The 17,530-nt window shown below is 55.0% G+C and overlaps 1 protein-coding gene across 3 annotated transcripts in view; it reads left to right on the top strand.

Annotated features, from left to right (window-relative positions):
- Nol4l (nucleolar protein 4 like) overlaps positions 1–17,530 on the top strand; it is a 124,235-nt gene that overhangs the window by 90,483 nt on the left and 16,222 nt on the right. For 2 of the 3 annotated variants that reach the window (XM_042694704.1, XM_042694705.1), the window contains one exon: positions 6,188–6,329. In XM_042694704.1, the coding sequence (XP_042550638.1) occupies positions 6,188–6,329 (142 nt within the window). Of the gene's footprint in view, positions 1–5,644; positions 5,720–6,187; positions 6,330–17,530 lie in introns of those variants that run through there. The other variant, XM_042694706.1, reaches the window with a different exon arrangement.

The following is a 17,530-nucleotide window of genomic DNA, read 5'->3' as shown; positions in this document are numbered from 1 at the left end:
GGAAGGAGTACAGTTGTGCAGGGAGTGTCCCCGGAAGGCTGGTCTCCTCCCCCAGTGGCCAGGTGGCCACTGGTGGGCTCCGGGTATAGCATGGAGCAGCAACTTTGGGAGCCTAGAGGAGCCAGAATATGACTCAGATCCCCCACCCCTCCTATTTCAATCCTGCAGCCCAGTCATAACAGGGGTCTGAACCCTTGTTGGTCTGGATTCAGGTGGTTTTTACCTTCCAAGAATGAGCCATCTGATGAACTGAAGTGGTTAAGTAGGGGTCAAATGTGGTTCAGTACCTTCTTGGCATGCTCAGAGGAGGTGTATATAAATGCTCTTGGAGGTAGAGCCTGGGCTGGAGTATTCCCAGGCTTGGCAGGGGCCAGCAGGTGCTCCAGAGGCAGTGCCAAACACTGTGTGGAGAAGCTGTGCCACCTCCCATATCATGGTGCCCCCCTGCTTGGTATAGAGCTGGTGCTAGGGCAGCTTCCCAAGCTAGTGTTGTTCCCAGCTGGTCAACAAATGGGGCGGGGGGGGGGGTAAATGGGGAGAAGGAGGGTGTACTGGAGGGATCTACTTCCTGCCTGGCCCAGAAACATCTCCTGCCCATCCCTGCCCCCTCAGCCTTTTCTGAAACACACACCCAGGGCTCCTGGTTCCAGCTTGTGGCTTATAGTTGCACTCAATTCTCAGCAAATCCTCCTCCTTTTCTTTCTCAGGCAAGTGGTAGAGATAGAGTTACAGCTCCAAGGAAAGGCCTGGAAAAATATTGTAGGAGGCACACCCCAGGATCCCAAGTCCTAAAGGATGCAGTGGAACCCAGTTCCAGAGAAATCGACCCCAGTTGTAAAATAATCAGGTTACTGATAGCACCTGCCCATAGTTACAGCCATGGATACAGGCCTGCTTCCACCATTTCCCCTCCATCTCCCAGCTCCCCTCCTCCTGGGCCCATGGACTGTGTTGGCACTAGCTTGACCGCCTGCAGAGGACCAAGGGCCTCGCAGCTGGGTGGAGAGACACTGAACTTGCACCTGAATTTTGGACTGAAGATAAGAGTAGTCAACTTCTCTTTCTCTGCCCAGAGTCAGGGCTCCCAGGCCGGGGTGTGTCTCAGAGGCTGCCTGGGTGCCACCTGTCTGCCTGGACACTGGAGAGTTCCCTTTGCAGGAGGGCAGTTGGGCCTGCTTCCTGTGACCCACTATGACTCAGGCCTGACGGTGCCAAATATATGGCAGACTTAGATTACCATGGGGGCAAGGCCACAGAGCTTCAGGTGGTCCAAGGGCAAAGGTTTGAAGTACCAGGGACAGCTGCCTATCCAGTTACACAGGGTGTGGTGAGAGAGGACCCAGACACCAACCAACTACACATACTTTTCTAATGCAAGTAACACTGAAACTTGTTAACAGGAAGAGATCATCGGTGGCCCAAATTCCCTTGGGATTCCAGAAGGGACCAGCAAGAAGTGACTGGCTTGTGACCTCTGGGGGAACGAGGGAGCCCCTCAGTCTCAGCATAGACCTGAGGCCTCACCACTCCCTTCTGCAGGTCCCTCCGGATGTAGAGGAGGGATGGGGTTCTCAGCTCTATGTGCTGATAACTGCCTGTGTAATCAGGCTGCTTAGCCCTGGCATGGTCCTGAGTGAGTTCTAGAAGTTCTCCATCTCCCCTCTGTGCTGGCAGCCCTCCCCCCTGGTAGCAGAGCTCTGCTGCAAAAGGTGGGGTGCAGAGAGTTCTTGGGAAGTCTTTTCAGGTCATCCCTACATAGTAGACGATAAAGGTGGGCCACACCAATCTGACCAGAACTTATTTGACTTTTCAATTTGTTTCCCATACATTTGATTTCTCTCTTTAAAAAATAGTTAATAGGGGGCTGGGAAGGTGGCTCAGTGGTAGAGCGCTTGCCTTGCATGCCTGAGGCCCTGGGTTCGATTCCTCAGCACCACATAAGCAGAAAAGAAAAGCCAGAAGTGGCGCTGTGGCTCAAGTGGTAGAGTGCTAGCCTTGAGCTGAAGAGCTGAGGGACAGCGCCCAGGCCCAGAGTTCAGGCCCCATGACCGGACCCCCCCCCCAAAAAAAATTTAAAAATAAATAAATAAAAATAAAATAAAAAAATAGTTATAGCAGTCAAGGTGGTGAAATTTTCAATCACTGCTCTCAAAGCTGGGGTTCAAGTGGCAGAATCCCAGGGGCTTTGAAGAAAGCCATCGTGAAGTCACTGGGCAGGAGTCTCACATGCTCCTACCCCAACGCCTGTGAGTGAGCCGGAATTTTTAGCTTGTTTCTCATCTCCTTGCTCCATGAAAAGGTCTGGAGCGCAGAGCAGACACTCAGCGCTTTTGAAGACAGTGTGCATGTGCACAGCTTCCCCGTGAGTTCCCCCTGGGTCTCATCTTAAGGCACTGTGTCACTAAGGACTGAGTATAGAAGTGTGGCATGTGACCTTGTGGGCTCTGGGTTCAGACTGTTGTGATTCAGACCCCAGCTCTACCACTGGCTGCGTGCCCTGGGCAGATGGGCAAGCTTAAGCCTTCTAGTGTTGTGACCAGATCTACAGAGAGGCTGGCCCTGGGTGCGAGCCTCTCATAAAACCCTCTCCCAGAAACCTCATGTGTTTGGGCACCCGATGTTCTTATCAGGTGATTTCATTATCAGTATAAACCACAGCCCACCTCTTCCCAATGGGACCTGCAGGGCAGGATGGGGTACAGTCCATTTGAGTGGCCGTGTGTGGGGTGGCTGGCAGCTGCAGCAGGGGATAGCACACTACTGCCAGCCTACCAGTCAGGGGACAGGTTTTCATATGGCCTCCATTCAAGAGCCATACACAGTGGGACCAGAATCCTTAATTGTCAAATTAATGTGGCATCCTCATTAAACACCAGCATCCTGCCATGCAGTTGAGTCAATTCTTCAAGTCTTGGTGGCCTCGTGGGGAATTCAGAGCACACAGTATAGTCTCCACTCTTGGAAGGGGGGAAGACAAGACAGCCCCGTAGCTATGGCTAGGCTAACAATGTGGACAGGCAGATGGCTTAAGAAGAAAACTGTGAAGAACAGGACAGAGCTGATGGAAGGGGACAGAAGTTTGGAGACAGGATGGGGGCATATCTGGGCCTATGCAGTGGCACAGATCTGGCCCTGCCGCTTGTTAGTACATGGCCTTAGGCATGAGCCTTGGTCTCTAGGTGTCTGTCTCTTGATCTTTCTCAAAGTCTCATGGGCTTTCATGCCAGGGTTGGCTTCAAACTGTGATCCTCAGATCTGAGCCTCTCTGGATATGGTGAAATGCTACCCCAAGCTGGATGCCCATGGTACATGCCTAGTGACTGAGAGGCTGAGATCTGAGGATCATGGTTCTAACTTCCCCTATCTCATGGGCCTAGGGAGAGTGGAGTGTGCCCAGTAAGGGAAGGGAGCACTTAGCCTGTGGACTGCTTTGGCTTTGCTTGAGCTGGTTTTGATTGGCCACCTGCCTGCTGAGCACTGAGCCTTCAATACCATTCCTGCCTTCCTGACTTATCCCTGAGCCCCTCTGGGTGCAGTGAAATGCTACACCACACTGGGTGCCTGTGGCTCAGGCCTGTAATCCTAACTACCCTGGAGGCTGAGATCCGAGGACTGCAGTTCGAAGCCAGCCGGGCAGGAAAGTCCATGAGACTCTTGTCTCCAGTTAACTAGCAGAAAGCCAGAAGTAGAGCTGTGACTGCTAGCCTTGAGCAAAAAAAATTTATAGAGAAAGTGCCTATACCCTGAGTTCAAGCCTCAGGACAGACAGACATACAAAAAGAAAAAAGAAATGCTGTCCCAGCTTTGAGCCACGCACCACCCAGCCACATCAGCCTTCTTCTTGCTCTGTATTGCAGCAGGTAGCACATGCCCAGCTTGCTGCTGCCCATGTGCAGAAGGCCATTTGTGTGGACTCATACCACCCCCTTGCTCCCTTCCCCCACCTCTCTCAGTGCCCCTGACCATCGTGACAAATGGCCTTGCAGGTCACTCGCCCCTTGTCTCCTGCTTTAGTTTGCTTTGCAGCCCCACTGCCAACAGTATGAGATGGTTAGTGTTAGGGTTTATCTCCTCGGTGGATGGGGGCAGAAGGGAAGGGGGCATCAGCTGTGGGTCCACAGCTGAAGTTCCACATCTAGCCAGCGCCATGGCCCTTGGTTGTGTTCAGTGAATACTTGTTGAGTGAATGAATGGGGACTCTGAATAGGTGATGCTTTTAAATGTTAATCAGCCCAGCCCAAGTGTGCCTTCTGTGATTGTGCCACTCCAGAGGCTGAGGCAGGAGAATCCTGAGTTCAAGGCCAGCCTGGGTTACATGATGAACTCCTGTCTTTAAAACACACACACACACACACACACACACACACACACACACACAATTTCATTGTTTTTAAGGTGCTGTACAAAGGGGTTAATCCCATCTAAAAAGAAAATTTGAGGCTGCGAGAACATTGCTTGGTGGTGGATTGCTTGCCTAGAGTGCTGTGTCCTGTGCTAAGAACCTGGGTTAGATCTCTAAGGAAAGCAAAAAAAAAAAAAAGTTATAGGAGACCTTTTCCAAAGATGTTTTAGTTTGTTTTTGGTGGTACTTGGGTTTTGAACTCGGGGCCTTGAACTTACTAGATAGTTGCTCTGCCATTTGAGTCATGCCCTTAGCCCAGGAAACATGGTCTTTTGATTCATTCTCCACAAGTTTCTGTGCTTTCAGTGTGTTCAGGAGACCAAGCCTGGAAGCCCTGCTCTGCCTCCCAGAGCCTGCCTGCAGGGCGCCACGGCTCCCAGAGACCCTCTACCTACTAGCTTCTCCCCCGTGCTAATGTATAAGAGAGTTTCACCTCAGAAAGAGCCTTTGCTCTGGATGGCACGTCCCTCCCTGAAAGTGAATGTGAGTAAGGTGTTGTTAGCAGGGAGGCTGTGGAAGGCTGTGCTTGCATGGGTGAAGCACGCAGCCCAGTGTGAGTGCCCAGTGCTTATATGGGGTCACATGTGTAGGCTCTATCCTGGAGTCTGCGGGCCCTGCTCCTGCTCTCCAAACTCAGTGCTGAGGGTCCACAGTGCCGTACAGAAGCTGAGACTTCCAGGAAACTCTGCTGGCGAACGGGGAGGGAGCGGAGGCGCAGCCCTGTTCCCTAGCGCTTGGAGCAGATGTGTCTGCCTCTGGGAAGGCAGCCGAAGAAAGTTCAAACCAAAGTGTGTTTGCTCACCATAAAAGAGACGTCTGTGAGGGGGCCCAGGAGGGGAGGCTTGGGGGTTGCTCTGCTCTGGGCCCACAGAGGCCATTGTATCTTGCTGGGGCCTGGGAGAAAAGGAGGCGAGGCTAGTTCTGGGTGTGGAGCTGCTGGCTCATCTTTCCTGTGTTTTACAGTGGGTTCCCAAACACAGTTGCTTACTGCTCCTGAAAGAGGCTGGGCTAGAAGGAGGTGGGGTCCCTTCCTGCTGGAGGGCTGGATTGAAGGGGCCCCGCCCCGGGGGTTCCCGGATGACTGACCAGCTGAGAGGGGAAAGGAGCAGGCGTGGTCCTCTCCAGCCCAGCCGGCCATCCGGCTGTTTGGAAGGCCCTGGCGCCCCCCACCCCCACCTCAGGCCCTTGAGCCGAATCCCCCCTTGCCATCTGATCAGAACCCTGGCCTGCCCCACCCCCTTCCTTCTCCACACTTCTGGGGCTGGCCTTTTCAGCTCTGGAAGCCGCCCAAGAGCATATCTTTGAAGCACAGCAAAGGTTAGGAAGGAGGAAGACAGAAATGTCCTCTGGGCTGGGGGAGTGGGAGAAAGGAATTCCATGCATGCTCTCTGGGAGTCCTGGTGGGGGCGCCCAGCTTGTCCACCTACCCAAGGCTGGCTGCCTGGCCCAGGGAGCCCTCTTCCTCAGGCTTCTTTGGGTGGGAAGTCAGGGCCCTTGTTTACAAGGCTTGTTTCAACCTTGGCTCACAAGGGTAAGAGCCAGGCCCTGCCATCCGCTGCACAGGATGTGAGACCTCGTAATTGTCTTCAATTACAGACAGCGCGGGCCCTCAGCTCTGGCTTCCGACAGGAACCAGAGCCCTGACCACTTCCATGGGGGCAGGCAAAGCACCACCCAGCCCTCTGTGCTGTCTAAGTCAGTTCTAAGTCCCCCCCCAAAACAGGCCACCTCAGCCCAATGTGAGCCTGTCCCTGTTGAACACCCACTTCCTTTGTCCCTGCTCAGGATGAGACGTCTGTGAGCAGTGAAGATTTTGATATGAATGACTCCACATGGATGTCAGCTGACCCCCACCTGGCCTCCAGCCTGAGCCCCAGGCAGGACGAGAGGATGCGGAGTCCGCAGAACCTCCACAGCCAAGAGGATGGTGAGTGCCCTGGGCAGTGGGCCGGGGAGGGCCTCGTCATCCTGTTGGTGACCTGGACAGGCTCTGGGTGGTGGGATCCGGTCAAGGCTTGGGGGCAGCCCAAGCTGGACTTAGAGCCAGCTCAGTGTTCTCAGTGTTTCTCTGGGCCCTGTGGTCCCCAGTCCCTGGTTCCGAGAGCAAGCCGCTCTTCCCAAAGAAATGACTGGGCGGAGCCTATGGGGGCAGTTGACCCAGGGGCCACAGAGCCTGTCTGTGTGCACCAGCGCTCAGGGGTTTGTGGGATGTGGATTTAAAAATCATCACAACTTGGTCTGGGAAGGTTAACAGTGTGTTTGACCCAAGCAGCAGTGAAAAAAAAATGAGCTGCGTTCCTGTGTCTCAGAGTTCTGTGGCTTTGATGAGGCTGGCTGCAGAATGGGGTCACCTGCTGAGTGACCACACAGTAAGGCCCTGGCTTCTGTGACCATGCATCGTGAGCCAAGCTGCCTCCTCCCGCTCACTTCTCAGGGTTGGAGAGTTAGGGTCAGAAGTCAGACTAGAGGCCCAGTCTGAGCTCTGATGTAGAGTCTGGAGATTGGGCTCTGGGGTTCAGGCCTCTGCCTGGCTTGGCAGGGTTGAGGGCACAGGGCTTGTACCTGTCGTCCAAGTACTCTAGTAGGGCTCTGATTCCTTGGATTCCCTGTGAGAAGGTGACTGGGGGGATGAGCCAAAGCTGGGCCTCAGAGAAGTGGGGTGTAGGAATCAGCAATTAGGAGGGGTCGAAGGTCAGAGCCTGGAATGTGAAAGGGAGGTGCAGCGTTAAAAGGGGGTGTAATGTTAACGCTGCAAAAAGGGTGAGCCTTAAAGAGTAAATAAGGGGTAGGAGCTTTGCAGTTTGGGTCAAAGTTCATCTCCATGGCAGAACCTGCACGCCTGCCCTCCTAGCCTGAATCTGCCTTTGTCTGGGAGGAGCCTCAGCCTACAGGCAGCTGGAGGTGTCTGGCTCAGGGACTGGGGATCCCAGGGTTGGCTGAGTGAGTGAGGAGTGGGGTGCGAGGCGGGGAATAAAAAGGCTTTTGTGCCTCGAATGCCTCGTGAGGTCAGTGAGACCCCCTCGTGCCTCCAGCCTCCCAGGCCGTTGCCGCCTTCCGGCGTTCCCACGGATTGGGGACTGGGCCGGGGAGGGGGGGGGCATGGGGCTGCGCACATGCTGCTAGGGGCTCTGGGGCTCTGTGCCTAGCAGCTGACCCCCACTCTCATCAGAAGCACACCTTCTCAAGAAGGATCTAGAACAGTTTCCCCAAAACCCAAAGTAGTATATTCCCAAGAAACCTGTGGCACTGTTCTCACAGCCACCTTAGGGGGTGGTCCCTCGTCAGCACGCTTCCTGGGAGATCCAGAGGTTTCAGGTCCTCGGGTTGGGCAACAGAAAGTAGAGTCTGTGGGGACTTGGGGTATCCTTGGCACTATTGCCACTGCAGTAGGGGGTGGGGGTGGAAGGGCACAGATGAGGAGGCTAGGAAAATCAGAGGCTGCTGGGTTCATTGTCCTATGGCCATCTTGGGTATAAGTCACACACCACCACCCCTCCCCCCCAGCCCCTCTCAGCCTCAGTTATAGGACTAAAGCAGGCTGGCCTTGGACTGGTGAAGAGTGTTTATCAGGGTAGACGGCAGGAGCTGGGGGGAGAGGGGGCAGGAGTTGGAGGAGGTGGTGTTGTCTATGATACCAGTAATTGAATTATTCAATCAGCAGCTATCTGGAGGCTATGGGCTGATATGCTCTCCAGAGGCTGGACCCAGTGCAGGGTCATGGGCCCTGCTGAGGCTCTGTCTGGGCCTGTTGTGACCAGTGTGCTTGCCCAAGTGTTCCCCAGAGTTTGGCTGTGCATGAAAACACCACCACAGCCTGGAGTCCTGGCCCAGCCTTCCATACAGGGCGGATTTGAGCTGGGTCTGTCGGTGATCTCACATCTCCTGTTGTTCAGGGACGAGGGTGGGGGCATCCCTGTGCTCTGAACCCCACTATAGCTCCACGCCTGTGAACTCAGCCCCACCAGCTCAGGGCTGTCTTGTATGCCTGGGGCGCAACGGACAGTTGGATATCTGATATCCCCCTCACCCCCACCCCGTGGGCCTGCCAGGTGTCCCTATGTGTTGGTCTCTAGTGAATCCAGCCATATGCCTGAGACCTGCTGGGTGTTTGCTGCTCTTGTGCCCTGTGAAGTCACATGTATGAAGCGCTAAGCATGCCGTCCAGAGGAGCTGGGGTCGTTCCTTGTTGGGACAAGTTGGTCTCTTTGTGCCTTTCACAGCTCCCCAGCCCAAGCACTGGCTTGCAGCTCAGAGCTGCAGGGCTACCAGGCCTGTGCTGGTCCATAACCTCCTCCTCCTCCCTCCCCCCAGACAGGTGATACAGTCCAGTGACTGTGACTGGAGGAGAAGCCAGGTGGTTGGTTGGCACACCTCTCAAGAGGTTAGGGGTCTGTGTGTGTGGGGGGGTGCTGTCCTTTAGTTTTTTCAAAGCTTCAGGCTGGTACTCTTTTTTTTTTTTTTTGGTCAGTCGTGGGGCTTGAACTCTGGGCCTAGGCGCTGTCCCTGTTCTCTTCATCTCAAGGCAAGCACTCTACCACTAGAGCCACAGCGCCACTTCCAGTTTTCTAGTGGTTTATTGGAGATAAGGGTCTCATGGACTTTCCTGTACCGACTGGCTTTGAACTGTGGTCCTCAGATCTCAGCCTCCTGAGTAGCTAGGATTACAGGCGTGAGCCACCAGCACCCAGCTTAGGCTGGTACTCTTACACTTGAGCTGCACCTTCACTTCTTTTTGGTGGTTAATTGGAGATTAGAGTCTCACAGACTTCCCAGCCTGGGCTGGCTTCAACTGGGACCATCACAGCTCAGCTTCCTGTGTAGCTAGGATTATAGATGTAAGCCACAAGAGCCCAACTAGTTAGGGCTTTCTTATTTAAATTTTTTTTTTTCTTTTGAGAAAGAGTCTCAATGTGTAGTCTGGACCGGCCTCAGACCCATGGTCCGCCTGCCTCGGAATACTGGGATTACAGATGTATGCCACTATACCCTCTTCCTTTTTATTACTATTATTTTTTTAAATTGTTGGTTGTGGGGCTTGAACTCTGGGCCTGGGTGCTGCTCCTCAGCTCTTCAGCTCAAAGTGAGCACTCTACCACTTGAGCCACAGTGCCACTTCTGGTTTTCTAGTGGTTCACTGGAGATAAGAGTCTTATGGACTTTCCTGCCAGGGCTGGCTTTAAACTACACAATCCTCAGATCTCAGCCTCCTGATTAGCTAGGAGTGAGCTGCCAGCGCCCGCTTACCCTCTTTCTTTTTAAATTTCATGAGAGAAAGATGGAAACTGGGGCCTGGCCGGGACAGTTGTGTGGCTGGAACCTCACATCCCAAGTGAGTCAGGATACACAACCCTCACCCCACGGGGTTGTCTTAGAGGTCCTGCCCCCTGAAGGGCCCTTCACCCTGTCAGCTCCCAGACTGCTTGTGGCAGCTGAGTCCTTTCAGCCATAGCTGATGGCAGCACTGCTCCTCCGCCTCCCTCCACAGCCACCACTGCCTGTGAGAGGACCTGGATCTGGCCCATCTGACAGGGGAGGAAACTGAGGATCTGGAGAGACTGGGAGCCCTGCCAGGGTCAGCAGGGGAGGGAGCTGAGCAGGCATAGGGACAGTGCGTGAGATCCCTGCACACTCAGAACATTAGAGCTCCTGTAGGCCCAGGGCAAAGCAGACCAGCTTCTCCTGTCACCTCTGCCCGGCACCCATCAAAGTCCCTCCAGACCCCCTGTCAAGCAACTGTGGGCTATAGGCTTTCTCCTGGGTGGGCAGGGCTCCATGCACACGGGAGAAGGCCATGGAGAAGGCCCTTGGAGAAGGGGTTGTTGAGTGAAGGGGTGGGTGAAGGTGCATCTGTGCTGCACGCACTTAGCAGGTGAGCCAGGGCATCTCCCCATGGCCACTCATGTGGCAGGACAAGGTCCCAATCCCTACTGCAGGCCCCTCCCCCTCCTCTTCCCCAGCCCCTCACTCTGCCCCTTCCTGAGCGGAAAATGTGAGGCCTGGCCTCCAGAAGGGATGCATGGGGGCAGGGAGCGGACATTACTCACCTCCCAGGCAGGCAGGAAGCCAGCATGAGGGGACAGCAGAAGATCCTGCTTCCGCCTTCGACAGCACAGGTTGTTGGGGGTGCTGGAGGAGCCCTGTAGAGCCCTGGAGCATCCAGCCCCTCCCCCCACCCCCAGTATGTGTGCGCTCCTCAGACCAGGCCCCTCCTATGTCCTGGCTTCTGGAACCCACAGGCCATAGAACCATATCCCATGTCCCCTGGGCAGTTGGGAGGCGATGGCAGTACTTCCTGCCTACAGGCCAGGTCTGGGGCTTCCCACTCTCCCCATCTACCCCATGCCCAGTGCCACATCGGCCTAAGGCTGAGCGAAGGCACTGAGGGGTCCCCTGGCTCTGCCAAGGTTCTGGGAACCTTGGAATCAGGTGCGAGCACTGCATGCTGTGCCACGCACAGGGGTCCCCAAGGGCCGCCAGCCCTCTCCCCCGGCTCTCTAAGTTCATGTTTATCCCCACAGACGCAAAACAAGAAAATATTTCCTAGGCTCTCTGCGCACATCAAAGCTTCATTTCCTCCTGGTGTCACCCGTGGCCCCTTTGTTCCCCACCCCCCATGTGCTGCCCTGTCACGAGTGCAGAGCCACATCGCACTTAAAGGTTTCCCTGAGTCCACCATGTGCTCAGCCCTGACTGAGCACAGAACTGACCATTCCCACTGCCCAGCAGAAGTGATATCCCACCCTGGGAGAGGAACTTGCCCAGATTGCGGGTGGCAGGTTCTTCCCAGACCTATTTGATGGCTCCTGTCTGTGGAAGGATGGATATTTCATGGAGTCACCTGCCTGAGCCACATTCTGGCTGGCATGGGCAGAGGAGGGGCCCTGGAGGTGGCCCGCCACTCTGCTCTGGAGCTGCTGAACAGTGCCAGCCTTGCCCCCTACCCTACAGTGAGTGCATAGGAAAGCTACTTGCCCTCTCTGAGCCTGGGCTTCTGTCTGTGGCGCAGCTGACCAAGGCAGCAGGTGGGGCCTTTTACCACCCAGAAATCCCCCAAGGCTTCTGGGCAGCCCCCTGGGAGCAGGTAGAGCTTGCTCACCCTGGCTGGCCATTTACACTGGTGCTGCCTCTCTTTTTCCTGCCAGCAAGGACCCTTCCCACCCTTTCCTCTGCCTTTCTTCTGGGGTACCCTTCTCCCTATTCTCTGTAGGGAGGCTCAGTGGATTGATGCAGACTCAACTATACTGCCTCAGCCTCAGCTCAGATCCTTTCTGCACCTCCTTGCTGTGTAGCCTTGGGCACGTCACTTCCACTCTCTGGGTTTTAGAATAATCTGCACCCACCTTCCTGTCCTACTGAAAACTCCATGATGCATGGATGGTGTGAAGGCTCATAGGTGGCCACTCTGGTAGCCAGGTTGTGGGCCCCCTGGTGCCATCAGGCTGAGAGACTGGAACCAGAGACCCTTAGGCACTGAAGCCCCTGCTTCTCCAAGATTATCCCAGTCCTTCCGTAGACCCACAGGCCCCCCTCCTACCTCTCCAGCCCCCTGAGCTCCAAGGGGCTCTAATCACAGCCTTCTTCCTCTTCACACTCTTGTGCTTCTCACCTTCTTCTCACCCCTAAAATCTTGTTTCCTTAGAAAAGATTGTATGCCTCCATGGTAGTGCAGGCCTGTAATTACAGCACTCAAGAGGCTGAGGCAGGAGGATCTCGAGGTGGAGGGCAGGCTTTGTGCCAGCTGGGCATGGAAACTCGCAGCTTGCCCTAGCAACTCCTGAACTCCTGTCCCACTCTCCCCGACTTGCACGGGGCCTGTGTGGGGACCCTGAGTCCCTGAAAACCCTGCTTCTTGAACTGGCACTCTCCCTGCAACCCCTTAGGCTGGAGGCGGTCTACAAGGTAGCAGCATTCCCATCTGGGGAGACCCAGCCTGTGGTGGCATGCCTTCTGTGGGCAGCTGCTGGGCAGCCGCCAAGGGTGCCTCATACCCTCCTGGAGAGGAGTAAGGGGTTAGGCAGGAGGCTGTTCAGCCTGTAGGGAAAGGCTGTTGGGGACAGGCCATTCAGAATGAGAGGGCAATCTGCGATGGCCATTTCTGGTTTTCCCTTTAATCATGCCCACCCCTGGGGTTGACCAGCCCCCTCCCCACCAGGAGCCCAACGCTTCTGGCCTGCAGGTCTCTCCCTGGAGACCCAGCGCTCAAGTCTGGGCACTGCCCAGGCTACTGTCACATTGTGGGGATGGACAGCCTGAGGGGATTGTTGTTTGATGAGATGAAATCTTGTTATGTAGACCAGGCTGGCCTAGAACTTATGACCCTCCTGTCTCAGCCTCCTGAGTACAGAGACTGCAGTCAGTCCCCAAGCTCTGCAGTGGTTTTTATTTGTCGTTGTTGTGGTTGGTTTTGGAGCTTGAACTCTGGGATTGGGTGCTGTCCCTCAGCTCTTCAGCTCAAGACTAGTGCTCTACCACAGAGCCACTTCCAGTTTTCTGGTGGCTAATCGGAGATAAGAGTCTCACAGACTTTCCTGCCCAAGCTGGCTTTGAACCATGAGCCTCAGATCTCAGCCTCCTGAGTAGCTAGGATGACAGGCGTGAGCCACCGGCGCCTGGCTGCTGCAATGGTCTTTTTTTTTGGGGGGGGGGGTCAGGTCCGGTTATGGGGCCTGAACTCTGGGCCTGGGCACTGTCCCTCAGCTCTTCAGCTCAAGGATAGCGCTCTACCACTTGAGCCACAGTGCCACTTCCGGCTTTTTTCTTTTTGCTTATGTGGTGCTGAGAAATCGAACCCAGGGCCTAATGCATGCAAGGCAAGCGCTCCACCACTGAGCCACCTTCCCAGCCCCTGCAATGGTCTTTTAAGCTAAACTTCTCTGCTCTGTTCCTTCTGCCGAGCTCGACCCTGTCTATCACCTGACTCTCTTTTTCTCAGGTGAGGCTGGAGGCTGGACATAGGCCTCATTCATCTCCCTCCTCCTAGAGCAAGAGCTGTATGTTCCTCTTGAAGGCCCAGTTGTCCACTATGGCTTTCCTTCTTCCTTCCCCTCCCCTCCCCTCCCTTCTCTTCCCTTCCCTTCCCACCAGGAGCAGAGAGCTTGGGCCCCAGCTCTTCCAGGGATTGGCTGCAGGCCATAGGATAGTCCCAGGTCACAGAAAAATGTCCATCATCAGCTGGGTTGCAGGCAGGACAGACAATGCTGGGCTGTGCTGGCTACAGCCCAACGAGGGTGAGAGACCAGGAGACAGCTCCGAGAGACCCCTTTATCCCCCCAGCAGGCAGGCCTAAACAACGCTGGCCTTGTCCCAGTTGATGGGGGGGGGGGCAGATGCCCAGTGAGGACACCAGGGCAGGACAAACTCTGGGGCTTGAGGAGATGAGGGAGAACCCCCCAAGATTAGCCTGGGTGTGTGGGGCCATCTGGCAGATCAGAGCCTCTGCTCAGGGCTTCTGCTAGGGCAGCACTGCTGCGCTGAGAAGTGGGGGAGGGGTGGGTATGCAGAAGAGGCACCATCAGGTGTCTCTTGCAGGAACCCGGAAGTGACTCTGACCCAAGGACTGGGATGCAACAACCCTAGACCGGCTTCTGGGAGGGCCTGTGGAAGGCCTGCCAGAGGCTCTGGGACACTGCACACGGGCTTCCAGGCAGGGCGCTGTCCCGTGAATCATTCACACATGGTGGCCTGCAGTGGCTGTTTGCTCTCAGACACATGACTTGTGGGGACTGGGGGGTGGCCAGCAGTAGGCATTTTGGGGAGAGCTTTGCATGTTGAATTCGTGTGTTTTCTCACTGCCAGTGCTTGGGATCTGGCTGCAAGGACAGATCAAGGCTCCACACTGGAAGCTTCTGCTCTGGTCCTAACTGGTGGGTTGGGAGAATCCAGGAAGTGGGGCGGGGGTGGGGCAGGCCCTGTCTGTCAATCCCTGGGGACTTAAAAGCTGGAGATAGGGCTGGTGACCACCCCTTGGGGAGCCTCTGGCTCTCCAGTGACATCAGGAGCTACAAGTTGCCTAGCACCTCACCCTCCAGAACTGGTACAAACTTGGTGTCCCCCCTTTCCCTTCTTGCCACTTGGACTACTTGCCCTCACAGCTAAACTCTCATGGGCAGCTTGGACGCCAAGGACCCCGCTGAGATGGACAGTGCCACTTTGGGGGGAAGCCCAGCTCAGTGCCATCAGATGAGTTGTCACCAGCAGCTGCGCCATGTTCAGGAAGGGCAGGTGCAAACCTGTGGGAAATCACAGTGGTGTCCTTGGCTAGCATGAAAGCAGAAGCTACAGCATCTCTGTTGCATTTATTAATGTTGGAGATATTGTGAATTTATCATTGTGAATTTATTATATTGTGAATTCTTTAAAATTTGAGAAGGGAAAGGACTAGGAAGGTAGCTCAGTGGTAGAGTGCTTGCCTAGCATGCATGAAGCCCTGGCTTTGATTCCTCAGCACCACATAAATAGAAAAAGCAAGAAGTAGTGCTATGGCTCAAGTGGTAGAGTGCTAGCCTTGAGCAAAAGAAGCTCAGGGACAGTGCCCAGGCTGTGAGTTCAAGCCCCAGATCTGGCAAAAATGAAAAAATAAAAAAAATTTAGGCCAGGTGCTGGTGGCTCACGCCTGTAATCCTGGCTACTCAGGAGGCTGAGATCTGAGGATCACGGTTCAAAGCCATCCCAGGTAGGAAAGTCCATGAGACTCTTCAATAAACCACTAGAAAACCAGAAGCGGCGCTGTGGCTCAAGCGATAGAGCGCTCGCCTTGAGCTGAAGAGCACAGGGACAGTGCCCAGGACCAGAGTTCAAGCCCATGACCAACCAAAAAAAAATTTTTTAGATGGGATCTCACAGGCTGACCTTGAACTCAAAATCCTATCTCAGCCTCTTGAGTGGTGGGATTACAAGAGTGTACCATTAGCATTGGCCTTCAAATAGTCCCTGGGTTTGTTCCCTAGCATTGAGTCAGGTTAGGGAGGTAGCCAACAAATTCATTCATTTATGTATTTATTCATTGCTGGTACTTAGGCTTGAATGCAGGGCCTTGTGCTTTCCCACAAGCTTTTTTTCGATTATGGCTGGTGCTCTGCCACTCGAGCCACGCCTCCAGTTCCAGCTTTCTGCTGGTTAATTGGAGATAAGAATCTCTCCCATTTGACTGCCCTGGCTGGGTTTTTTTGGTTTTTGGTTTAGGGTTTTTGCTTTGTTTTGTCAGTCGTGGGGCTTGAACTCAGGCCTGGGCGCTGTCCCTCAGCTCTTCAGCTCAAGGCTAGCGCTCTACCACTTGAGCCACAGCGCCACTTCCGTTTTTTTTTTTTTTTTTTTCCTGCTTATGTGGTGCTGAGGAATTGAACCCAGGGCCTCATGCATGCAAGGCAAGCACTCTACCATTGAGCCCCCTTCGCAGCCCCCCTGGCTGGTTTTGAACCGTGATCCTCCAGGTAGTTGCCTCCTGAGTTGCTAGGATCACAGGTGTGATCAATAAAAGTCCAGCTTTGGACTTGTATTTATTTTTTTAAATACGGCATTAGCAAACTTGCACATGTGACACACACTCTGTGGCCATGTTACTCCTGACTACGCAGACCTAGGTGTTGGCACCCATTTAAGGAGCAAGTCAGGAAGTTTGGCCAACACATCAAGACATGCTGCCCAGAAAAGGCTCCATGAAATAGGGGTGAGCAGGGGTGTGTTCCGTCCAGGCAGCTCTGTGGAGCAGTGACGGGAAGGCAGAGAATGCAGACCTCATCTGGTGACGGTGGGCTCCCCACGCTCCCCTCCACCCTGCCTTCTGAGAGGAAGAGCCAATAGGCAGCATGTAACCATGGCTCAGTCCACTGGCTTTGGTCAGATGGACAGCCCGGGGGAGGTGTGGGCCCTGAGCTTAGAGCAGGCAGCGCCTCAGCCTACAGCCCGTGACGGTATCTCAGGCCCTCAGGGGCTTCCACCCTGGCGGCCATGGGGACTGCTGGCTCCAGCTCTCTGCCCAGCATTCCTTCCTCTTCCCCAGCTTACAGCTTTTGTGTGTGAATTATTGATGGCTCCTCCTCGTTCCTGCCTAGCTGCTGCTCTGGCCTTACCAGCTGGCCACCCTGCCCCCAGCAGCCCCACCTCTGGCCACAAGAGGCGGGCTACCTGGGAGCCATGGATGTGAGCTCATGTGACCTTGTGCAGGATTCCCAGGGATGGTGGGCCTTCTCGGCCTGGTCTGGGGACTGGCCTCAGTCACCCACCAGAATAGGATGCCCCTGGCTATGGCCCCAGAGCCCAGTGTGGCGATTGGTGGCTTGCACAGAGCGGGGCCTGTGTGGGCTGCAGGGTGCTGGCGCCCACATAAGGGCATTGTTTGCCGAGGTAAAAGGAGTTTTTGTCTCCTTCTGGAGACGGGACAGAGGGAGGAACAATTTCCCTCATTCATCACTAATTCCCCCATTTGAATAGCAGCACATTGCCCCACGTTACATTAGATGGGCATGGCCGGCCTTCCCTTGTCCACAGGCATGGCGGGTACAGGTGGTGGACTCCAGGTCCTGCCCTCCTGGGGAACCATCCTTCACCAAGCTGGCGAGACCCGCTTTGGAGAAATGCGCAGGAGCTGTGTGTTCTTTGCCTCCCTGCCTGCCTCCAGGGCACCCAGTCGTAGGGTTTGGGGCGGGGGTGAGTGGGGAGGGGGGGGCCGTCAGTTGTGTCTTGAGGGTGTTCTCCTGAGCTTTGACAGGCTGGTTTCAGGTGAGGTACCTGTCCTGGAGGGGCATCCTGAGTACCCTGACCCTCCACCTTCAGCTCCAGGCCTGGGTGTGTCCATCCAGGGCCTATGGCCTGCCAAAATAATGCCCTTAATTGGAGGCCACAACCCTGGAAGGGCTTGAGCACTAAGCCTTTGGAGCCATGGGGCCAGCTGGGTGTTTTCACAGAGTCATAAAGTGTTAGAGCCCAAGAGGGTGTCAGCGGCAACTCCCTGGACTACAGATAAGAGGATCTCAGGAGGTGGCTGTACCCAAGGTCGTGCAGACAGGACACCCTGCAGCCAGGGGGCCCAGCCCCACGGGTGCCATTTGGGCTCAAGGTGTCCAGGGTGCCTGTCAAAGTCTCTTTGAAGTCAGGTTTTGGGAGAGGGAGGAAGAACTTGGAATGGGTTGG

This window comes from Dipodomys spectabilis, unplaced genomic scaffold, assembly GCF_019054845.1.
Source record: "Dipodomys spectabilis isolate Male_0828 unplaced genomic scaffold, ASM1905484v1 ptg000175l, whole genome shotgun sequence".
NCBI classification, from domain to species: domain Eukaryota; kingdom Metazoa; phylum Chordata; class Mammalia; order Rodentia; family Heteromyidae; genus Dipodomys; species Dipodomys spectabilis.
This window is presented reverse-complemented; position numbering and strand designations above follow the sequence as displayed.